The following is a 24,708-nucleotide window of genomic DNA, read 5'->3' on the forward strand; positions in this document are numbered from 1 at the left end:
CGGGACAGGGCGGACCGCCAAATCTAGACAAATCTTGAGGAAAATGGAGCTTGGAGGTCGAGCTTGTAGAGGAGAAAGCTTAAGTGTGGCTCGGGCAGTTCATCGAACACCTCATGTGCATAGGAGGTGAGAGCAGAGCAGCACACACCTCCTACACGCCGGCCGGCCAAAAAACAGAGGAGTGAGCGGGCAGGGGCGAGCATATATATTGGCATCTCTTTATAGTCCCGGTTGGTGGCTAGAACCGGGACAGAAGCCTGATCTTTAGTCCCGGTTCCAGCCACCAACCGGGACTAAAGGGGCTGCGCCAGGAGCGAGGCCCTTTGGTCCCGGTTCGTGTCTGGAACCGGGACCAAAGGGGTCAGACGAACCGGAACCTATGGCCCCCGAGGCCCGGCCGGCGCCTTGGCCTGAAGAACCGGGAATGATGCACCCATTGGTCCCGGTTCGTAACAGAAGCGGGATTAATGCTCTTATCTGGCCTGGACCAAAGCCATGTTTTCTACTAGTGTCATGTCGCCTCCTGTGCTTCCTAAGAGCATTTACAGCCGGACGCCCCAAACCTACCTTAAATGTTCGGGCGGACAGCCCGGTCACGAAACTTCGATCCAGACGGGAGCCTTAAATAGGCCTCAAACGCCCGGGCTGATCAGCACCCCTCATATCCAGCCAAGAAATGGGGCAGATATGGGGGCGTCCGAACGCGCCCGGGCGCGTCTGCCGCGTCGGACCCGACCCACACTGGCCCACCAGACCCCACATATATTCCTCCCCAACCGCTCGCCGGACTAAACCCTAACCACTTCACTCCACTCCCCTCCGCCACCCAATCTCACCTCTCCGGCCGTCTCCGGCATGGCGGGCAGTGGATCTGACTCCGACCAGTCCACATTGCACTCCGCCGCTCCCAGGAGGACATCGCCCGACTAACGGTAGGATCTGTCCGGCGCCGACTCCATAGCGTCAGCTCAACGGGCCCTCGGATCCTCTGGGGCTCGATCATCGCGGTCCCGGCAGCCGGAAAATCACTCCTTCCCATCACCAGTCGAGCGGACTATGAATTCCACCGGAACCGGTGTGCCCGCCGTGGGAAGGAAAGGATAAGGCCTGCCGAGAGAGAGCTCATTTACAGCAAAGACGAAGAGATAGTGGGAAGGGGGCAACCCTGTCTAATTCCTCTGTTGCTCCTAAAGCGCTGAAACTGTTCGCCATTAATGATAACAAAAAAATAGGCATGGAAATGCAGACGTACATAAGATTAATAAAATGACCATGCAACCCTTTATGAACAAGAGCAGATACAATAAAGTTCCGTTCGATGCGATTGAAAGCATTTGCAAGGTCAATTTTAAGTAAAAATGGCCTCATGGTTCCAGGATCTGAGTGCAAAAGAGTGGGTGATTTCTTGACCTATAATAATGTTATCACTGACTCTTCTACCTTTGATAAAAGCTTGTTGCGTCAGATCAATGTAATCTGGGAGATGGTGTTTAAGTTTATTAGCAAGAGTTTTAGCAATGATTGTGTAGATAACATTACAAAGACTAATAGGTCTATAATCGCTAGGAAGTTGAGGCACCAGCTTCTTAGGAATAAGTGCAATATTCGTGTCACTAATGTGAGGAGGTAGAATGCTTGTTTGATAAAAAATCTTACCAGAGTAGCAACATCCTCACCTATCCAGTCCCATGTAGCAAGATAGAACTCGAGATTAAAACCATCCGACACCTGTGAAGCATTTAATTTCATGCCCTTGAGTGTCCGCAAAATTTCCTTCTTATCCGATATAAAATAAGTGAAATCATTAGACAAAGCAAGAGGATTTGAAGCTAAGAAGGGCCTGCCAATATGAGGGTTGGGCGATGAGAAGATGTATCTAAAGTAGTTAACAGAAGTGTTTGCAATCTGCTTAGGTTTAAAATGGATAATAACATCTTTTTGTTTAATAGAAACAATAGTATTTCTTTTCCTTCTCTTGAGGACAACACGATGAAAATAATCGGTATTTCTATCGCCGTCTCTTGCCCAGTGATATATATTTTTTGGCTCTTTGCCTATAGAATTGAGTGATCTTGGTGAGGTTTTGTTCATAACTTATTGTGAGAGTTGATTCAAGAGCATGATCTTGCTGCTGAAGAGGCGTCATTTTAATGTTGTTGATTTGTTCTACAATTGATTTGAGCTCCGGTTGAAGAGGCTTTTTCTTTCTGCACCATCTCCTTACGGAACCTGCCAAAGGTGAGTACGAGTAGAAAAAGGAGCTTTCCTAAATTAAATAATATAAATTAATAATTACTTCTAGATTTGATGAGGCACTATATTATCTACTTTTCTATTACTCCCTCCGTTCCAAATTACTCGTCGTGGTTTTAGTTCATTGAACTAAAACCACGACGAGTAATTTGGAACGGGGGAGTACATTATTGGTTTATGGGATCTCACCTTGCCGCCCGTCCACCATGATCCTCGTGTCTCGTCTGTTGCACGAGCATATATATATCTTTTGTCCGACTGGGACTCTTGTATATATCTATCAAAACATCATGCAAACCACAAACACGTATGCAAGAGCGCCATGCCTCCTACTCTAACCTTTATGCTCTATTTCTTTCACACACATAGCTTTGCCTAGCTTGTCACCTTATGTCATCACCGGACACCATTACCATTCTTGATGTATCGGAGCTCACCTGAACTTACTCTCGCACCACCAACACTGCATTGATGAGTAGAATATATTCCGCTGAAGAAGAGTTCGAACCGTGCATCATGGAGGGCGAATTTCACAGTTCAATCTACACCAATCATCGTAAGCCTATGTCATGCTCGTTGAGAGATTTTCCAATTACTCGCATCCGTCTACCCATCTAGATTACGCAACCCCCTAGACACTGTCCATCGACATATTGTTGTTGGTGGGCACGCACATCATGATCCGTGCCATCCACGAACATGAACCGGATGTGAGCCGATCCAATGGAGTGTATCATTATTGCTCGCTGTAATTCTTCATGGGCATGTTTGTGCTGGATACATATTATGAGCTGGCAAACTAAACGATCTTGATTCATGGACATTGTGTTTGCTCTGTAGCGTAGTATGTCTTGTTGCAGCACACGGCAAATTTCCTAGTTTAAGTAAATAAAGTAGAGATAGAAATAATATACTAGAAACCACTGTTAAGATGTTAGTTAGACAATACACTTCTAGAGATCTCTAAAATGATATTTGATAATATTAAAATATATACCAATACATGCAAATACTCACCAAGTTTTTCAACTTATATTTAAACACAAGTTTTAAAACATACAATTAAAAATCCGCAGAGTTGATTTTTTTAATAACAAACCTTAAAAAGATAAAAAAAAATGACATAATTAATATTACACAACATTGTTATGTGGTTAGTCCACTAAATAATAGAAATTATAGTCATTGATGTAGTATGATAAAATAATTTTAGATAAACATTTGGTATAAAATCCTTATTTTAATTTGGCTAACCGTTTGGGTTAACCGAAAATGTCTAGTTTTTCATACTATAGGTCAGACAGCTTACCGGATGAAATCGTGTCATAAAATTTTCAAATATCATTAGAGCAACCTGTTACAAAATTAGCTACTAATTTGTCGATGTGATCAACTTAGCAATAATAATGGGGCAACGGAAATATCACAATCATGTAGCATAAGCTCTTCGCGTTCGCGCCTTCCCTCGAACCAGGTCAGGTTAGCTGGGGCTATAGGCTTTTGACCTAGCTTCTTGTGTAGTACAGTACATGCCAGATGCACCTGACAGCCAGCCAGTTGGCTAGTTTGAAGATTGCTTTGGTTTGGTAAAAAGAGAAAGGGCGGAGCCAAAAAGAAGGGTAAAGAGAGAAAAAGAAGGCAAGGGAGGTGATTTGGTACTGTTGTGCGTACGCGCGCCTGGTCCTACGGTTGCACCCTGTAGTGGGGACACTGGAAAGCCGAAGCACTGCCGTCGGGGTGGGTTCCACCTCTGCATGCATGGGCAACTTGTGCTTCTCGCCGTGCTTCTCCTCTGCCGGCCGGCCTCACCCGCAAACACGACGTCCCCAGCTCCAGCTCGTCGTTTTACAACGCGGTTCCAGTCCACCTTGATTGCATAATCGATCTTATATACAGTATATCTCTAGAGTACACACACTCTGTGCGTATCATATTTTATTATAGAAGAAAACGGCAAAGAAGGTTTCGGTAGTTACAACTTGGCCAAGAGGCACCGTGACGATCGACCCAAATATCTCACATTTTACAGCTAAGTGTAACCAAGAACACACTAAAATCTCCCCTGAGCAGTCCTGCTACCGACCAAGCCGGGATCTCCAGGTCAACCTTCTCAAGAACCAAATGCAACGATGGAAGGATTCCATGGAAAAGGATGGTGTTTCTCTTCATAGCTCCCAAAGCACACGTATCATGATGGATCGAAGATTCTTCTACTTCTGCTGCTCCGGCCAAAACACTTGTGTTGCTGCGCCACTCAACGATGGAGTCAGTCGGCATCGATCGACACCTAGTCCAGCTTCCCAACGCCGAGATAACGGCAAACCACACCTGTCGGGGCGTAACACTTCCTTGCCGAGAAGTTTCCATCAAGCTCTCAAGCCCATCTGACCACATCAGCGACCCCATGATTGAGCTGCACGATAAGCAACGCTATGATTGAGCTGCACGATAAGCAACGCTGACCATAGCTGTAGATATTGCAGTAGCTCCCGTCTCCCCGTAGTTGAGGCTCGGTCCAATATCCAAAGCCCAGACATTGTTTTGGAGGCCAGACGCCACCGTCCTCCCTGCACGAACCCTAGGAGCAATACGAGCGTAGATCAAAGGGGCCAGCTCCTCGATAACCATTCAACCACGTGGTGGTTTTCATATGTTGTACACACTTGTGTAGAAATAATCATCTCCAATATTGTACAGAAGCAGAGGCGCATGGTCATTTTTAAATTTTACTTCCTTAGTATCCAAGTCTTGTCGAGACCAAGTCAACTGTAAAGATGGATCATAATAACATTTCAGGAATAGATGTTTGTTTGCCTCCCCTAGTCATACTCTTGATCATCCTCATGTGGCGAGTCAGTCATTATAAGTGAAGCAAATATTAAAGAGTAAAGTGTATTTATTGGTAAGTGTGACTTTTTTTTATAATCTTCGTCCTGAACTCTTAATACGGCTATCATCCGCGCCATCCAACAGCTGCGGGGGCGGCAAATCCGTTCGGATCATCACCCGTAGTGCATGCCTCAATCCCAACACTTGAGAGGGGAGGGGGGGGGTGTTAGCAAATAATCTAGCGTGACAAGTTTCAGGTTAGGTTTAGGTTCAGAGTTCAGTTCAGTCTGCAGTTGTGTTCGGTGTTCAGTTTCAGTTTAGCCTGAGGATGCGGTCTGTGCGCTCCCGAGGCCGTAGTTTACGGCGAGCTCGCGCCCCTGATCGTGGGATGGCACGATCCAGTAGAGGGGGTGGTCCTCGATCCGTTTTTCCTGTCGATCCAAGAATAAAGCTAACAGAAAACGCAGCAGAACTTGAGCTGCACAAAAACCACCTATCTCTGTTCTTCTTCAGAGAGAGTGAGAGAACGAGAGAGAAAGGGAGGAAGGTGGGATACCGACGAGCATCTCCGGCAACAATTGGCATCAGAGCCGTTTTTCGGTCCAGGGCATGGCCGGGGACGACACCGGCAGCAAGTCGCCACCAACGCCACGCGCAAAGGTCTCCGACGGCTCAGAGCTAGTCGTGGCAGAGAGATCCATGGCGCGGGTGGTGCGCGACACCGGCGGCGCGGCGTGGCCGCAGCTGACGAGGACCAACTACACCGACTGGGCTGTTCTCATGCAGCTCATGATGGAGGGGCGACACCTCTGGGAGGTCGTGGTGACGGGCACAGCAGAGCGCAGCGACGATCGGCTCGCGCTCGAGGCCATTCTGCGTGGAGTACCACCGGAGATGGGACCCACCCTCGCCGGCAAGGCCACGGCGAAGGATGCGTGGGACTCCGTCAAGACGATGCGTCTCGGAGTGGCTCGCGTCCGCGAGGCGAAGCTCGCAACTTTGTCCAAGCAGTACAAAGACATTCACTTCGCAGACGGCGAGACCATCGACGATTTCGCCATGCGGATCACGAACATGGTGGCCCAGATGGCGCAGCTCGGAGAGACCGTCCCGGAGAAGCGCATCGTCCGCAAATTTCTCTCCGTCGTCCCGAAGAGGTATTCGCAGATCGCCTTGTCAATTGAAACCCTTGTTGATCTGGATACACTCTCCGTGGAGGAGCTCACCGGACGGCTGAGGGCTGCCGAGGAGCGGTACGACCTCGACCAGGGGGAGCCAGACGCCGGGCGTCTCATGTTCACGGCGGAGGAGTGGCTCGCGCGCATGAAGCGCAGCGAGAACGATGGATCCGGAGGGAGCGGATCCAGCTCAGGACGCGGCGGCGGACGTCGCGGGCGAGGCCGCGGGCGTGGCGGCGGACGTGGCTCCGGCAGCCGCGCAAAACCCACGGACCAGTGCCGTCACTGCAAGAAGTACGGGCACTGGGCGCGTGAGTGCAGGACTCGCATCCGCGAGGAGCGAGCGGAGGCGAATTTCGCCGAACAAGGCGGGCACGACGACGACCCGACGCTCTTGATGTCGGTGATCGCCGCGATCCCAGCGCAGAGCGCGGGGGAGCACATCATGCTCCATGAGGAGCGTGCAGAGGCGAATCTGGGCGCCGAGGAGACGCCGTGCGACGGCCGGTGGTTTCTGGACACCGACGCGTCCAACCACATGACGGGCGATCGTTCGGCATTCGCGGAACTGGACGAGGGCGTCACTGGCAGCGTCAAGTTCGGGGACGGCTCCAGCGTGGCCATTCATGGTCGCGGCACGGTCACGTTCACCGTGCGCAGCGGCAACCACCGTGCTCTCACTGACGTCTACTTCATCCCGCGCCTCAAGACGAGCATCATCAGTCTTGGACAACTGGACGAGCATGGCTGCACCACCAAGATCCACGGCGGCGTTCTGACGTTGTACGATCGTCGCCAGAACGAACTGGCCCAGGTACGCCGAAATGGCAGGCGCTTGTATGTTGTACGTCTGGACATTGTGCATCCGATTTGTCTGGCAGCACACGGCGGGGACGAGGCATGGAAGTGGCATGCCAGGTTCGGCCACCTGCACTTTGACGCGCTCCGGCGCATGGGGCGCGCTGACATGGTGCGCGGGATGCCAGTGGTGGATCACGTCGAGCAGATCTGCGACGCGTGCCTGGTGGGGAAGCAAAGGCGTGCCCCTTTTCCCTCCCAGGCGCACTACCGGGCGGCAGGGCCGCTCGAGCTGGTGCACGCCGATCTGTGCGGGCCTATCGCTCCAGCAACCCCTGGCGGCAAGCGCTACTTCATGCTCGTCGTCGACGACCACAGCCACTATATGTGGGCTATGCTACTGCCGGCGAAGGACGCTGCCGCGGCCAGCATCAAGCACTTCGTCGCCGCGGCTGAGGCAGAGCAAGGCGCGAAATTGCGCGCGTTCCGGACGGACCGGGGCGGCGAGTTCACCTCCAGCGCGCTCGGCGAGTACTTCGCAGACCAAGGCGTGGAGAGGCATCTGACGGCGCCCTACTCACCACAGCAGAACGGCGTGGTCGAACGGCGCAACCAGACCGTCGTCGGCATGGCGAGGAGCATGCTCAAGGCGAAGAACATGCCGAGCTGTTTTTGGGGGGAGGCCGTGGCGACTGCGGTGTTCATCCTCAACAGATCTTACACCCGCAGCGTCGACGGCAAAACCCTGTACGAGGCGTGGTATGGCAAGAAACCAGCCGTACACTTCTTACGTGTCTTCGGCTGTGTCGCCTACGTCAAGAACACGCGACCCGGGCTGAAGAAGCTCGACGACCGCAGCACCAAGATGGTCTTCATCGGCTACGAGGCGGGCTCGAAGGCGTACAGAGTGTACGATCCACTGACCAAGCGCGTGTACGCCTCACGCGACGTGGTGTTTGATGAGGGCGCAAGCTGGGACTGGGGCGCCACGGGCGGGCACACGGCGGAGCCGTTCGTCGTTCACCACGAGCTCCCGCTCACCACTGAAGGGCGGAGCGTGCACACTGCGGCAAGCGACCCGAGCGGGGATCAAGAAGGAGGCCACGACACCGTGGTGGACTCACCGGCCACGCCCAACAACAGGACTGTGGGTGCTACTCCCGCCACACCCCAGAGCACGGCCGTCTCCAGCTCTCCAGCGACACCGTGGACCAGCGCGTCTCCGGCCTTCTCGGACGGGCTGGGCAACAGGACGCCTCCTGACGAGGCTCCAGGGGCGATCAAGTTTGTCTCACCACCCGCGACACAGTACGACTTGTACGACGCCGACGACGATCAGTTCACAGAGCACCGCTTCCGCCTCCTCGCGGACATGTACCCCGACGCGGCCAAGTCGTCTGCGCCCGAGGAACGCCTACTGCTGGTCGAAGAGGAGCCGGCTACATTTGCTGAAGCAGCGCCCCATGAGAGCTGGCGGAGTGCGATGCTCGAGGAGCTGGCATCTATTGAAGAGAACGGCACCTGGACACTCACCGATCTGCCCGCAGGCCATACTGCCATCAGCCTCAAGTGGATCTTCAAGCTGAAGAAGGATGCTGCTGGCGTCATTGTCAAACACAAGGCACGACTAGTAGCAAGAGGTTTTGTGCAGAAGGAGGGCGTTGACTTCGACGATGCGTTCGCGCCCGTGGCAAGACTTGACTCTGTTCGTGTCATGATCGGCACGGCGGCGCAGCACGGCTGGGAACTGCACCACCTCGACGTCAAGTCAGCGTTTCTGAACGGTGAGCTCAAGGAGGAGGTGTACGTCACCTAGCCGCCCGGATTTGCTCGAAGAGGAGAAGAGCACAAGGTCTACCGCTTGCACAAGGCGCTCTACGGTCTGCGGCAGGCGCCGCGGGCATGGAATGAGAAACTCGACGCCACCCTGAAGGAGCTGGGGTTCTCTTGTTGCCCGGCTGATCACGCCCTGTACGCTCGAGGCAGAGGACAAGCTCGGCTCCTGGTCGGCGTGTACGTGGATGATCTCGTCGTCACCGGTGCCGACGGCGAGTGCGTCAACAAGTTCAAGGCAGAGATGATGGCCAAGTTTCGCATGAGCGACCTAGGGCTGCTCAGTTTTTATCTCGGCATCGAGGTGAAGCAAGGAAGGGGAGAGATCATCCTATCCCAATCTGCATATGCCGGCAAGCTGCTGGAGCGCGCGGGCATGGCGGGCTGCAATCCAACGCATGTCCCCATGGAGCCGCGGCTTCGTCTAAGCAAGAATGGATCAGAACCACAGGTGAACGCCACGGATTACCGCAGCATCATCGGAGGGCTGCGGTACCTCACTCACACCCGGCCGGACATCTTGTTCGCGGTGGGTTATGTCAGTCGCTTCATGGAGGCACCGAGCACGGCGCATCTCGCCGCCGTCAAACACTTGTTGCGCTACATTGCGGGCACGCGCAGGTACTGCTGCCGATACACCAAGGGCGGCGAGAGCAAGCTCGTCGGATACAGTGATTCTGACATGGCCGGCGATGTCGACGATCGCAATAGCACCTCGGGGAACATCTTCTTCATCGGAGGTGCGCCGATCACCTGGCAGTCGCAGAAACAGAAGATTGTTGCTCTGTCGTCGTGTGAAGCGGAGTATGTGGCGGCAACTACAGCAGCTTGTCAGGCCATCTGGCTGAGCAGGCTCATGGGCGATCTGTTCATGGAGGAGCACGGCGCAGTCACCATTTTCGTCGACAACAAGTCAGCCATACAGTTGTGCAAGAATCCGGTCTTCCATGATCGGAGCAAGCACATCGATGTACGATTCCACTTCATCCGATACTGCATTGAGGAAGAAAAGATCAAAGTCGAACACATTCCTACAGGTGATCAGCTCGCAGACATGTTCACCAAAGCACTCGGGCGCACGCGGTTCCAGGAGCTGCGCTCGCGTATTGGCATGGTCGAAGTTTAATTTCCTTGGTCACGACTAGCTTAGGGGGAGATTGTTAGCAAATAATCTAGCGTGACAAGTTTCAGGTTAGGTTTAGGTTCAGAGTTCAGTTTTGTCAGTCTGCAGTTGTGTTCGGTGTTCAGTTTCAGTTAAGCCTGAGGACGCGGTCTGTGCGCTCCCGAGGCCGTAGTTCACGGCGAGCTCGCGCCCCTGATCGTGGGATGGCACGATCCAGTAGAGGGGGTGGTCCTCGATCCGTTTTTCCTGTCGATCCAAGAATAAAGCTAACAGAAAACGCAGCAGAACTTGAGCTGCACAAAAACCACCTATCTCTGTTCTTCTTCAGAGAGAGTGAGAGAACGAGAGAGAAAGGGAGGAAGGTGGGATACCGGCGAGCATCTCCGGCAACAGGGGGGGGGGGGTGGGAAATCAAGGCATTGCTTCTTGGCCGCGCGGAGGCATGAGCCAATGATTTGGCTAGCCGTTTGAGTTAACTGGAAATATCTCCAGAGTAAAGAAAACGTATGTTTGCACCTGAAAAGTTCATTAAATTGTGTCCAGAAAAAGAGGAATCATGGAGAACACATGCTAAGCTCCAACAGGAATTGTGTCATAAACTTTGCAATTAGAGTCGCAATACTAATCATCAATCTCATCAACGTACTAATAATGCTGTAATGGAAACATGGTATTCATGTAGCAGTAGCACACGTCTTCACACGAACCATGTCAGACTTATCACGGCAAAACCAGCAGTGTTCAGACACAAGTACTCGGCACTAAAACTAAAGTTTCCCACAGCTTCTTCCATGGGTTTTAAAAAAAACTATACCCATCACCGGTTTCATTTAAAAAAAGAAAAATCTGGTCTATTCTTGTGATACAAGTCATTATTTTCCATATAGTACTATGTACTCTTGTGGGGGAGCAGAAAGGTTCGCAGTAGGAAGAACTATTTGGATTTATTAAACCTCTGAAGACAGGGTACACACTTGAACATGACTCTCAGACTGCACAATACCAAACTAGCTAGATCCTTCCCCCTTTCAAACAAGGATGTCTAAACTGAACAATACCAAACTAAGCCGCAACACTGTCATGCCTGCCATGCTACATCTCCCTCATGGAGTAACCCATGCACCTTGAAATAGTTGGCTTACTGTTTTGCCTAAAATCCACTCCAGATCTGAAGACGAAACAGCTACCTTGCCAGCGACATGAGAGATTGCCTCCTTTGCTCCTTTGTAGCCGCATTCAGGAACGACGTAGGGGAAGTCACTGCAAAAAAGAATCCCAGGACATACCATCACGCTCATGGGGGTATAGACGTATAGTGAAAATAGTCTGATGCAATGAAACTCCCATTGATGCGCTGATTGAACTCACCTTCCCCACATTATTCGGTTAGCTCCATAGCTGGAGATCACCCGAGAAAGAAGCTGAGACGTGTCCTCATACGGATAAGCTTCTCTTGTGATCCGGAAAAGAGCACTGTATTTGACGTAAACCTGTTGAAGGCAAGTAATGCATCATTGCATCAGTGTTAACAGGGTGACACTGAACAGAAGAACCAAACACAGTACTGTAGCCAAGCAACTTCTGTTCATTCAGGCACCAGACATCATTCTATCTCTTTGGCTTAATTCTTAGTACTAGAAACTGAATACTAGCCTTGACATATAATGGAAATATTCCTGCATAAAAGAAGATAAATACTGGAAATAGCCAACTTGCGCAAGACTTCTTTTTCAGAAACTATTCATAATCATGCAAGAATATAAACCAGAGTAGTAGTTGAGTTACCTGTAAAAGGGAACAGAATTAAGAAAGGTACCTGTGGGAATCTGGATAAGTTTAGAAATGAAGAGAATGCCTTTTCTTCATCATCATTCCTGCATGTCGATGTAGAAGAAGTTAATATAGACGACAACATGGTCAAAATTACATTCTTCCAGTTTATGAACAAGCAGACATACAAACTTACGTTGGTGGCTTGCAGAAAGCCATATGATCAAATATAACAGTAGTTGCAGGATAATCCGTACACAGCTCCTCTATTTCCTGAATATATGAACTGATCCCCTGGATGAACAAACAACAAAAAAGAATAGGAAAACATCAAGTTCATGGAACAGAAGATATGTATTTTTTTACGTAGTAGCAGGGGATTTACTTTTCACTGGATACTAATACATAACCGTAACTAACTTTTAATATTGCATCAGTTCTAGCTGCTTAGTGACACAACAATGATCTCAAGCGTGCAATTTTTCTGCCTGGAACCTTATTGGAGCCCATGATGTGAACTTATCTTCTGTCAAGCTGTTAATTGTTTTTTGTAGTTACAAAGTTTATTACCACTAGCAAATTTGCAGCAGAAACACATAATATTAATATGAAACATAAAATTGAGTTGCAGCCATTACATATTTTGAGTACACATGCATGTACTATAGGAATGCTTCTTTTACCTTCATCACCATTATTCCAACTGGTGCTCCAAGTTCTCCAGCCTTAGCAAACAATGACCTCCCGACCTCATTAGTCATCTATTAATGATAAATTTTGTGTTCACAGTCATGTATGCTCGTAAAGCAAAATTCAGAAGTACAAGAAAGCTGCTTCTACAATGATGCATAGTTGCACATGTGCAAACCTTTTGACCTGAAGGCCATAAGTTCGGGTTGAAGCGGACAGCACGGTATTTTTCCTGGAGAAGCAAATGAAATGCATGTTAGAAGTAGGATGGACATTTTATTATGCTCAGAAAGTTCAAAAAGATTGTACTTGCACAATCAGATGTTCAAGCTGTTTAATGCCGCTCCCGTCATCCGCAGGATTTGCAAGGCAGCAACCAATAAATTTTGATGGATACTTCTTCAACACACTACAGAGAAAAATTATAATGCTGAGACATATCAAAGCGGGAATTCCACTGAACTTTTCATATAGATACAAATCATATGACTAGTTGAGTTCATATGGATGCAAGAAAAGTTTACCTAGTTACTAAAGAGTGGTCAAACATATGATTAATAGGTTGAACAATGAGCGCGCCGTCAACTCCAGCTTCATCCATACACTAGGGGAAAGAGAAACAAAGTTTAAAATAATAATCTGACCGGCATAATTAGTCTCACGTCTCAACAGTTTAATAGAAAAGAAGTGCCGGGATAAAGAAATATGAAACGCATGTTGGAACTAATATTTGCAACACACAGTTAGCAGCTAAGAAACAGAGGTCCTGTCGATACTCGATACACAGAAATTGGGAAGGGGGCATTGGGTGTTTCTTTTCCTCGTTAAATTCACAAGCTCCAGTAGTACTTTAGTGCATCTCTAGCCGATCAATTTAACTGCTTATATGCCTTCTTATACTAACTCCATATAAATTTGAGGAGTTAAACTGTGGCTGGACCTAACCGAATTCTCAAATTTAACTCCCTATAGCTCACATTTGGTTCACGCATTTCATCGAACAGTTACAATACCGCACTCAACGCGCACACAGCCCATGGAACAAAAAAAAGAGGGGCCCTGCGGCATATGCATTTGTTCAGGCAAACAACCAGCACTACCGCAAGTCCGCAACCCTGCCCCGGTTATCAGAGAAAATTAAATCATGCCAGGATGCGATCTACTATCATCATATCCATCTACTGACTACTTTCTTTCAATGAACCATCCAAAGCTACTTCCACAAGCAAACAGGAACAGTGGAGACCTCGAGCAAGAAGTCCACATCACCCCGGAGCGTCGGCTCCTGGCCCGGGGAAAAGGGGTAACCCTCGGCAGCCTGCACGACCACATAAATCTCATCAAGGGAAAGTGCCAACGATTGGGAATTGGTGTACGTCCGTCCGTGGGGGTGCCTTTTTTTTTACCTGCAGCGGCGAGGCCCAGACGTGGAGGTGGGAGTCCACGACCTTGCAAGAAGCGGGGCCGGCCTTGCCGGAGGCGGCCATGGCGGCGGCGCAAATGGCGGTGGTGGAGGAGAGGAGCGGCCTCCTCCTCGTTGTCGCGGGTGTGGGTAGGATAGATGATAGCAGAGTGCGGGAGGTGGTGGCTAGCGGGGACAGGAATCTGCAGGGCACGGCCGCTGCTGATGAGGAGGCCATTAAAGACGAGGGATGCTGGTGGCCTCTGGTCCGGTGTGGTGTCACAGGTTTTATGTGAGTGTGGTTTTTTTTCTTCTTCTTCTTGAAAACACAAACAAACTTGAATATGCTGATTGGAGCTCGGCCTGAATTTGAAATGATCAAAATTCACATAAATATATTTTTTTAAATACACATACTTTTTTTGCGAGAAAATACACATATAATTGACATAACGTACAAATGTGTAAATTTTCAGAATGAAATACATTAAAATAAGTGCTAGATAAAAACAAGTATGCGGCCTTTTAGTACATGCACTATTCATCCTAAAAGTCCACGGTTTTTTTTTGGAACAACTTGCATTTCAAGTTATTTCATCCTGAGATTGTACATATATGCACTTCAAAAAGTGAAATTCGAATTTTAGTACATGTTTTTTGTGCAAATTTTTCCGATTTTTTTTATTCCGGCCTCCATGAAGGCCGACCTCCAAAACACCCTACTCAAACATAGTACTTTATTCATATAAGAAAGATACACATGTAGTGTAACATAACGGGTTTTATAAGACAGAAAAATAATAACCCTTAACCCCAACAAGTTGATGTTGACGAGAACCACCCAAGCCAAGAAGAACATCGCTGCAGTGCTATTCGGCGCTTTAGACGCCAAAAATCGTGCATACTCTAAGTCGACTGCAACAAATTAGCTACTTAACTGGTTCCCTCGCTCCACTCGACTGCCTGCTAGCTCGCCAAAAGTAGGAATGTAAATAATACGGATAATTCCAACGGATATGATTGCGGATACGAATTTTGAATTATCTGATATGGTATCTGTAATTATCCGATGGATATTTTTGCCATGGATTGTACCAAAGTGTCCCATGTCTTCCATGCCACCACCTCCCAAGGCACTCATGTTGCCTCTCATGCTTCCTGTGCCATCTTCCATTATGCTCATCAAACCACTTATGAATCCTCACATTCCTCCCAATGCACCTCACATGTCGCCACCCATCGCACCTCCCATGCCGCCACCCATAATGTTCATGTTCATCATCATCATCATCATCACATGGACTTCCTCGCCAACATTTGATCTTTACATAGCTCAACATAAGCCTTTTGCTTCGTGTCAAGACCACTTGCGTCCATGGACTTCCTCAGTCGCCTTGAGATCCTCAGGCACCACCTTCCTCTCCTCTAGCTCCACCTTGTGTTGCTTGGTTGTCGCCCTCTTCTCCTTGGTTGTCGCTAGCCTCTCCTCGTTAGCCGTCTTCCATAGCTCGGCCGCAGCCTTCTCCTCTATTTCCTTCATCTTCAAGAGTCTCTTCTCCTCGGCATGCTCCTTTCTTGCAACAACGATGGCTTCCTAGCCTTCTTTCACATCATTATCTCCGGCATTTGTTCCCTTTTCTTTGGCATTTTTATTTCCATATACCTTCTCGGCTTAGCCACTGAGTTAGGGGTGGGGATCATTTTCCTTTCCTCCCCGCTTGATGCATGGTCATCATCATCATGCACACCCGAACTCTTTTCGCCTATTTGGAATTTCATATACTTTTCGGTTCTTCCACTTCTCTTCATTCTCAAGCTCGGTCCAAAAATGGTGCAAAGTAAAGGGCTTCCCTTTCTTCTTGTCCCCATTCTTTCCTCGACCGCGGAACAAGGTGTGAGCCATGTTGAGCTACAATTGAAAGAAAGCATAAAATGAGAAAGAGAATCATGATCTTCGGCGGCAGCGGAGGCGCCTCCATTCTGGCACGATGGCCAGTTGTGGAGCCGCGAATCTGGCGGCAGCAGAAGAAGCCGAGGCTTTGCCGGACATGGCGAGGAGGGCAGGAGCAAGGGCGATCGTTGCGGGGTAAGGCACGGATGGGCGGTGGCCGGCCGACAAGGGTTTACGGCATCCGCGGAAGTACCATATATTTGCATTACTTGAAGCCTTTTATTGGGCTGCCCATAATTTTTACAAATGCTCTCAGAAGTAGTTAAGCCCTATTATAGGGCGGCTATTGGAGATGCTTTATCTTCTGAGTGGAAGGGGGGCCATGTGCCAATTTTTCTATTACATTCGTTTAATCGCATGATCTATTTGGTACCCAGAATTCATCAAACGAGGAAATCAAAAGGAGAGGGGGTGGATTCATAGTCCAGTGTAAAAAGCAAAAAGAAACGCACGTTCTCATCAGAAAACTGTCCCCAAAAAGAGCAATCATGGAGTGCTGCAGAGCAATCATGGAATGCTGCGACAATCATCAAGATAATGGGGCGACGAAAATATCAATCCGATGCACACAAAAAACATATTCATGTAGCACAACCTCTTCGCATCTTAAGAAGAACCATGTCAGACTTATCACGGCAAAACCAACCGTGTTTAGATACAAGTACTCGGCACTAAAACTAAAGGTTCCCATAGCTTCTTCCATGGGTTTTTAACAAAAAAATCTATACCCATCACCGGTTTCATTTTAAGTCGAAATGATTGGGCAGTGATATACTGTACGCACATGGCAAAAATTTGGCACCACGCCAATGCTTTCGTTGGGCGCAACACTAAAAAGAATAGCAATGGCTAGAGAAAAAAGAACATATATCTATTGGGTACCGAACTGACAGACCCAAGGCGGAATGATGTGTTGCTACCAGCACATCCGCTGGCTCAAATCACTACTAATCCAGGGGATGATCGTGAAAGGCAATATCAAAACCCATTGCCACTGAAAGGTTGTTGCTGCTCCCCGGAGTGGCTTGATTTCCTAGGCCTTGTTTGCTTCGGAGTCGAATATGGTGAACTTCCATCATAAACCCCATGGACCCGTGGTAGACCCGTCGCATCAGAATCCAGGGAATAGCCTCTCTCGACTGTCTCCGCTTCAAGCGGTATCTCGTCCAAAGTCTGCATCAAGAAACACAAGGCACAAAACAGGTCAGATCAAGTATAGAGAATGACATAATTAGATGGAGATCCGACGAGTTGCGGAAACATACTTTGTAGGCTTGCTGAAGGACCTTAAGAGTATCGCGTATCTGCCTCCTCTTTGTAGTTATTTCGTCAGGTTCTCTGAGAATGTCCCCAAAGAGCTCTTCTCTGCATTGGTATATACGGAAGTATCAATAACTATAATGTACAGCAGCAACAGCAACTAATTTTGCTCTGTTCACCAGACGTCATTCAAAATTTCAAGAGTACAAAGTGTCTTCCTCACCTATAAAGGGTAGTTATAAGGAAATTATGCAGCTCCCTTTTCGTGTGATTAACCTGCAAGACAATCAATCGCTTAACAAACTGAACTGAATGAAGAACAAAAAATACACTTGGCATTCTGTGCAGCTTCCTGCCACTAGGGACTGCGTTAGGAGTAAGGAAAAGAAAGGATGGAAGAGATCTGATCAAATCCACCTCTGTCTAAACAAGAATGTGTTTTACAGCATCTGCCAAATGCAATCAAGCTCACTAGTAAAACAATTGCTTAAAGCGAGAGGAAAATTTAATCATGCTGCAAACCCACAATAATAAACGTGCTTAAAAGTGTTTGATAATGCTTCCTACTAATGGTGTTGAACCTTGCTTGGCAGTAGTTGAACATTGCTGGTTTTAAGATTTATGCACTCTCCCTTATCTGTGCCTACTATGCAACTAAGGAAATAGCACAAAGATCGTACACGATCATACTTATCCATAAACATAAGCCGTTAGAAACTTATAATAGATATGTTGTGCCCACAAAAATAGGTACAGTATGCACTCTTAAGTAAATGTTGAGTTACAAGAAACATACCAGAAAATGCATGATTGCTTTTGGCACGAAATCCTCAACATTTTTCCTGACTATATTGTAGTATGACTGCAGCAGCAATTTTGTGATTGCTATTTCAAGGTCCTCCTGCTCAGAATGACTTTCTGAAGGCTTGAGGACTAGCGGTGGCTGTTGCACAATGGTCTCCGTCAATCACTTAACACGTTCAAATAACACTGACAGAAAAACTAGAAGAGCATGAATAAGACAGCTCACCTCTTTTAACTGTATTGAAGAGAATGACTGTTCCAGGTTGGGAGTAGCTGAAGCATAAGATTTGTTTGTTGAGCTACCTCTTGCTGAAGAATGTGCACGCTCTTCGCTTGAGGTGAATATTGAGCCCCAAAAAGAAGTGCTTCCACTACCTGGAAGACAAGTGGTTCAAGTAAAATGGGCTGAGGTGAAATTGTACTACTCTTCCAAAAATAAACACTAAGCTGACCTACTGCACTCCAATATAATAGCATATACATAATCAAAAAATACATAGCATTTGTAACACTCCTTACCTGAAGATCCTGGTCTCTCTGCCTCAGCAGCAGATCGGACACCCTGCTAATAATTACCACAACAGCAAAGGAACATAATCTCAGAAACACTTCACCAAAACAATAGTAACCTTACTGATTAAAAAGTAGCAAGGCAAAAAACCTGGATCTGGTCGGTGATAACTCCATTTACACCAGTAGTTCTACCCAATAATGCACGTGCTTTTTGGGTTTTTTCAGAAGCCTGTGGCCTATCTGCATCTACTCCATCCTGCAATGTAGTACTGTTACATACTAGGGTGTAGCTCAAAAAATGTGGACTGGCTCGAATTACATATGTAGCTCGTGAGTGACAAGGGCATAACTAAGTAAGAGAGCCAAAAATATAAATCACATGCCAAAAATCCTTATATAGCACCAGAAGTTCTAACATGTACAGCTAGAGTTGGCGTGGCATCCACGCCTTCTCCAAATGATATAAATGGTTTGACACTGACATGTTGATGTGATGATATCCACTGTGGTGGAGCATAACAGGGTCATCATGAATTGCATTGAGATCATTCTAATGAAAAAATTAACATAGTAGTAACATTTATTGAATAATTTCCAGTTTAGCTATATATTGATAGGAATCTTGCCATCATATATAAGTAACACTATATGCAAAGGCATCACTAATTAAGTCTTCTTCTAATTCCAAGTTCTGACAGTACATGTCAGTAAGAAATGGAAGCAGTGTGTATCAGTTAAAAAAACTCATTTGCAAAGCATCACTTGCATAAATTACTTATCTAATACTTGAAAACATATACATACTCTTCTAACCACTGTTGCAGGCAATCTAGCGGCTCTAACTTGTTGCTGTGCTTGTTCTACAGCCTTGCTGCCACCGATGAAACTTGGGTGAGATGTGTTTATGTAATCGGCCTGCACAGTTAATATCATCTCAAGTAAAAATAATGAAAAAAGACCAGATATCAGAACAAAGAAGGAATAACAAAGGGGACAAATTAATCAGAGCAGAGACTCGCAATAATTTTACAAAATAATCGGTGTTGGGGCTATCAAATAAGAGACACAGAATTGTGGAGGTGTTTTCATCACTGTATACAGAAGCTCAAGTCAAATAGGGTCAATTCTCATACGTGTTTGTTAGTAGAATCCATATAAGGCAAGACAGTGTTTACCTCCATCTCAATTATGTGTGCTATCATATCTTGTGCCGGCTTAAGCCCATCCCGTAGGAACTTCCCAATTACTTCATCCATGCTCCTTCTGAGTATAGGAAACTGCTGCAGCTCATTGCAAAGGCAACGGTGGCTCATCTACAGCAGAACAGAAGTTAGCAAGAAAAGTAATAAAATATAGAAAGTTGAAAGTTATTTAACGTTATGTGCAAATTTAACCAAATAGATGCTTAAATTTCAGTTTCCAAGATTTTACAGCTGGACTGACATACCTTAACCAGTTCCTCATATATGAAATCTGCACACTGAAGACTTGGATCAAGCAATCTGCTGATTTGCCTGCGCACAAGGACTTCAAATGGCACCTGACAAATTTTTAGCACAATGAATTATTATCAGCTCAAATGACCAGTATCCAAACCATCTACATATTAACACAATTCTTACACGAACGGCACAAGTGCATCATACCTCAGGTACAAACAAAGCACTCCTAGGACCAGTTGCATTCTGTATAGCCATGCGGATATCTTCATCAGTGACATCCTCGCAAGGATCAACACCCTATAAAAGACAGAGCTTAGATCTTAATGATAATGGATATGATGAATGCTACGATGTAGCATAACGGAAGATTCGGCAACAAAATTACAAACCTCTAAACTTTTGACAAAGATAGATTGAAAAATATAGTGAATTCTTGCTCCACCAGAAAGCTCGATTGTTGATATATCTTCGTTTTTTCCTTCTACCATAGACGAGAAAGCTGCAGCACAAACATGTTATTTACATTTACAAATAAGGAAATATACCATAATATACATGACTGAAGCAAAGGAGCCAGGAAAGTGGTCGTGGTTCAGATATTACCATCACAGTATTTAGCTAGAATGTTCAAAAGCTTAGCGCCTTGCCCAGCCTGCAATGATGAAAGATAGGGATTGATCATCAAGGCAAAGACCAAAAGAATAACAGAAGCAAGATTAAGCAACCAGATTTTACTAGCTGCTAACCAAACCTACTCATATACAAATGTTAACAAAAGGTGTATGTTTCTTATCACTTTGACCAAATAAAATTAATTCACCAGACCTTGGACTCGACTGGATCACCATAAAAGGCATGCTCCTTAGCAATAGCTGTCAATTGAGAACTTATGCGTGCCTTCAGTCCAGGCAGAATAGTTCTTATATGTTGGACCAAGATCTGAAACCATGTAGATGTATTATTAGTTAAATCACAGCAGAAATCTGAAAGTCATATAACATGGGATACAACAAACATCCGCTTCACCAAAATACCTGGTTTAGCTTCTTTGCTAACTGTGGTATCCCACAGTGCTTAGCAAGACCGTTGTATGCCTGAAAGGAGTTACATTTCAGAATGATGAAATAAAAAGAACACAAACTGAAGAAACAGTGAACTTCACTGCAGCATACCGGATGAGAACGGAAGAAACTTTCTTCTCGGGCCAGAGCCTGCTTGACACTGACATCTGAATTGATATCCTACATCATTTAGCACAATATACATTAGAAAACTATATAAATGAAAAGGGCAAAAACTTTTATATCACCAAAGACGGTGCTGTGCAATAACAAATTACTGTCAAGACATTCCTATGATTAATACTTACTAGCACAGCATTCTGAAAATGATCTTTAATACTCCCTCCGTTCCTAAATATAAGTCTTTTTAGATATTTCAATGTGGACTACATACGGAGGAAAATGAGTGAATCTACACTCTAAAATGCGTTTATATACATTCGTGTGTAGTTCCTATTGAAATCTATAAAAAGACTTATATTTAGAAACGGAGGGAGTACATATAAATAGGTGTTAAGTTCGCCATTTTTTTTACATCAGGTGTTAAGTTCGCCATTTTTTTTACATCAGGTGTTAAGTTCACCTAAGTTAGTTAGGGTTGTTAACAACTATTTATCGACAGGCAACAGTCCGCAATGACACAAAATTAGTAAATTACTCCATCTGAAGTTCTTTGTTACTCCCTCCATTCCAAAATATAGTGCGCCCGCGTTTCCCGAGGTCCAACTTTGACCATAAATTTAGCCAACGAGACCGATTGCGGCGGGAGAAAAAGTTATATAATTGAAAACTTCTTTTGAATACGAATTCACTGGTATAACTTTTGCTCCCGCCGCAATCGGTCTTGTTTGTTAAATTTTTGGTCAAAGTTGAAGCACGGGGATAGAGGAAGCACTATATTTTGGAACGGAGGGAGTATTATACAGAATGAGCACAGCGACCACAAAATTAGGCCACTGCCAAACTTGCAAAAGAAAGCAATGCATAATCCTTAGACTAAGCAAGCATGCTGCAAACTAAAGTACCTGCTGGCTGCGGTTTACGACGCCAACATAACCAAGTCGTAATGGGATGACATTTCCCAGCAAAAAATTCCGGGCATCAGTGCCCCTGTCCATTATGTCCAACTGGAAGAAAACAGAAGAGCAGTACAGATCAGAAGTTGGGTGACATTTAAAGGAGTATATTAAGTTTCAGGGGCAAACCTTTGTGATAACACCAATTGTTCGAGAACCTAGATGAACAAAGAATCCACCAAGTAAGATTTACATCTTAATAGAAATGGTCTATCGAACTAAACACATGACTTCGAGAGGCATACATACCATCAGGATCAGCTTGCCGAGCCATTTGAAGAGCATCAGAGTTAGCTAAATCTGCATTTGCTGGAGAAACAGCCAATATGATGCATGTCTTGTGCTTGATATATGACAATATCATAGTCCTTATCCTGGCCTCGATGTCAGTTGGTTGGTCGCCAACTGGCACCTTAGTAATTCCAGGCAGATCGACCAAAGTGATGTTGAGAACATTTGGTGAATAGATCTTCAGACGTATCTGTCTATCAGAGACGCCCTTGTTACCACCAGCCTCCCTGTCCGTTTCTGCCTGCATCGATGTTGAGTTTTATCATTAAAAGGTATTACCATTATTCTAGTTATTAAAACAAAGTCAGTGCACTACACGATTCTCTGCCCCAGATTATAATTTGTCACTAAACTTTCCAACATTCTTTCAAACAAATGCTAGAGTAATTGAACAGTATCAGCCGCTGGATCATCGTCACTGAATATACACAGCAATAATAAATTTCCAAACAATACTATCATTCGAGGATACCGTCAAGACGTTCAATGTTCAAAGGAAACTATATACCCCAGAATGCAGCAATACATAAAGGGCACTACATAAATCCAAAAGAGGGCAAGCCATAGGCTGTAGAAACAACCACAACCACTAACAGAAAGCAGCATGGACCTAACATCAGCACAACCAAATCATGATACGGTGCCAAATAACTGGAATTACCACAATGCCTACCCAAAAGCATCATCTCCCAACCCAAGAAATCTGGCAAGGCAGCAACAGCTGTGCTATAGCATAATAATATACTCATCAAAAACCGCCACCAGCTTGGGCATGATTCGTCCAAACAACCACCAGCACCGCAACTACACAATCATCTGCACCCCTGGTAATTAATCGGCCGCAATGCAGCACTAGAGCTACCATGCCCGCGAGCACACCAGCCGCGTGACCAAATCAACCTAGCTACCGTCGGGCCCCGCGTTCCATCTGCGGAGACGGACGGATTGACAGGAAGGAGGGGGGCGCGGACCTGGATCTCGCGTCGGATGTCGGGAAACTCGTAGAAGCGGCGGCCGGGGTGGTGCAGGAACTCGCCCCACTCGTCCCTGTCGGCGTCGGCGGGGCGGCGCGGCTGGTGCACGAGCTGGAGCACGAGCGGGCGGCGCGTGCAGATGTCGGAGCCGCGCGGGAGGAAGTCGCGGCCGACGAGCGCCTCGAGGACGCTCGACTTGCCGCTGCTCTGGCTGCCGACGACGGCCACCTGCGGCAGGTCGATGGTGGAGCTGCTCCCCAGCTGCGAGAAGATGTCCTGCAGCTTGTTGACGATCGGGATCACCGAGGAGCCCACCACCGCCGCGGCCTCGGCCGCCGCCGCCGCCGCCGGCGACGGCGCGGAGGCGGCGGAGGAGCTGTAGTGGTCGTCCGCCATGCGCCCGCCTCTAGGGTTTTGGGGCGGGAGGGGGGAGGGGAATCCCTAGATCGAGAGGGGGAGCTCGGCGGCGTCTGATTTGGTTCCCCTCTCTGTATTTCTGTGGGGCTGCGGATTCGAATCGGGAGGTGTCGAGGGGGGTAATCCCGTATTGGGGCGCTCGGGGTCGGGTCGGGGGAAGGAGAGGGGATGCGGGCGGGCGAATTGACCTTTATAGCCCCCGTCTTCTTGGCTTAGGGAGCAAGAAGAACGTGGTTCGTTTTCGGGCATCCGATCGGGCCGATGGAATGATGGATCATCCATCCTTCGTGGTCGTGCTCTTGCCGTTTACCTCGCCGTCAGTCCTGCGCTTTTGCTTGCTGAAGAAGATACCCGGCGGGACTGGCTGTTTTGGTTCGGACAAGTCAGTGAGCACCGCTTTCGGGAGTAGTTTTAATCGCCAACAAGTTATCTAGGAGTGCTGGATTAGATAACACTGGTAAAAAAACTGGGCTTTGGTCACAGGGCAATATTCACATTAGTCCCGGTTCAGTCACGAACCGGGATTAATGTGAGCATTGGTCCCGGTTCGTGCGGCCAGGGGCCTGCCGGGCCTCGTGGGGACATTAGTCCCGGTTCGTCCGGCCCCTTTGGTCCCGGTTGTGGGACAAACCGGGACCAATGGGGCCTCGGCCCACCACCATTGGTCCCGGTTGGTGGCTTGAACCGGGACCAGAGGCTCACCCTTTAGTCCCGGTTCATACCACAAACCGGGACTAAAGGGTTGGTCCTAGTTGCGGTCAGAGTTTAGTCCCACCTCGCCAACCGAAGGGCGCTTACACCGGTTTATAAGCCCGTCCTTCTCTGCCTTGTTGAGCTCCTCTCAAAGTGAAAATAGATGCCATGGGAATTTGACCTAAATTCAGAGTAAATTTTTTTGAATTTCATAGAAATTTATTATGAATTTAGGTTGAATTTTCTCTATAGGTGCATCTATGTTAATTTTTTTATAGTAAATAAAATAAATAAAAATAAATAAACCTTAATAAAATAAAATAGAATAAACTATATTAAATAAAATAAAT

General features: G+C 47.1%; 2 protein-coding genes across 3 annotated transcripts; both read right to left on the reverse strand.

Annotated features, from left to right (window-relative positions):
* Window positions 1-10,932: 10,932 nt before the first annotated feature.
* LOC123080301 (2-pyrone-4,6-dicarboxylate hydrolase) lies at window positions 10,933-14,157 on the reverse strand. The gene is made up of 10 exons (XM_044503211.1): window positions 13,881-14,157; window positions 13,721-13,792; window positions 12,999-13,078; window positions 12,784-12,883; window positions 12,653-12,706; window positions 12,468-12,545; window positions 11,981-12,078; window positions 11,831-11,888; window positions 11,383-11,504; window positions 10,933-11,274 (listed from the first exon to the last, which is right to left on the reverse strand). Exons 1-10 carry the CDS (start codon window positions 14,112-14,114, stop codon window positions 11,118-11,120), a joined length of 1,053 nt encoding a protein of 350 aa, XP_044359146.1. The 5' UTR covers window positions 14,115-14,157; the 3' UTR covers window positions 10,933-11,117.
* Window positions 14,158-16,413: 2,256 nt separating this feature from the next.
* On the reverse strand, window positions 16,414-23,821 carry LOC123080302 (dynamin-related protein 3B). 2 transcript variants are annotated; one of them, XM_044503213.1, is made up of 20 exons: window positions 23,246-23,821; window positions 22,233-22,515; window positions 22,113-22,141; window positions 21,933-22,034; window positions 21,019-21,087; window positions 20,881-20,940; window positions 20,672-20,785; window positions 20,450-20,498; window positions 20,236-20,345; window positions 20,051-20,143; window positions 19,852-19,944; window positions 19,580-19,717; window positions 19,209-19,319; window positions 18,553-18,660; window positions 18,411-18,453; window positions 18,118-18,266; window positions 17,884-18,030; window positions 17,311-17,363; window positions 17,093-17,192; window positions 16,414-17,000 (listed from the first exon to the last, which is right to left on the reverse strand). In XM_044503213.1, the coding sequence occupies exons 1-20, from the start codon at window positions 23,642-23,644 to the stop codon at window positions 16,806-16,808; spliced, it is 2,445 nt and encodes an 814-aa protein (XP_044359148.1). In that variant the 5' UTR covers window positions 23,645-23,821; the 3' UTR covers window positions 16,414-16,805. The 2 variants fall into 2 exon arrangements, with proteins under 2 accessions (XP_044359148.1, XP_044359147.1); XM_044503212.1 differs by having other exon boundaries at window positions 18,411-18,456.
* Window positions 23,822-24,708: the final 887 nt, after the last annotated feature.

This window comes from Triticum aestivum, chromosome 3D (genome assembly GCF_018294505.1).
Source record: "Triticum aestivum cultivar Chinese Spring chromosome 3D, IWGSC CS RefSeq v2.1, whole genome shotgun sequence".
In the NCBI taxonomy this organism is placed as follows: Eukaryota; Viridiplantae; Streptophyta; class Magnoliopsida; order Poales; family Poaceae; genus Triticum; species Triticum aestivum.

Coding starts and splice junctions, on each gene's coding strand:
- LOC123080301 (XM_044503211.1), bottom strand. CDS start 14,114: ATGGCCTCCTCATCAGCAGCGGCCGTGCCCTGCAGATTCCTGTCCCCG. Junction 12,079..12,467: donor TTGGAATAATGGTGATGAAG/GTAAAAGAAGCA, acceptor TTGTTCATCCAG/GGGATCAGTTCATATATTCA. Junction 11,889..11,980: donor GCTTTCTGCAAGCCACCAAC/GTAAGTTTGTAT, acceptor ATCGACATGCAG/GAATGATGATGAAGAAAAGG.
- LOC123080302 (XM_044503212.1), bottom strand. CDS start 23,644: ATGGCGGACGACCACTACAGCTCCTCCGCCGCCTCCGCGCCGTCGCCG. Junction 22,142..22,232: donor TCGGCAAGCTGATCCTGATG/GTATGTATGCCT, acceptor TTGTTCATCTAG/GTTCTCGAACAATTGGTGTT. Junction 18,457..18,552: donor TTATCACCGACCAGATCCAG/GTTTTTTGCCTT, acceptor GGTAATTATTAG/CAGGGTGTCCGATCTGCTGC.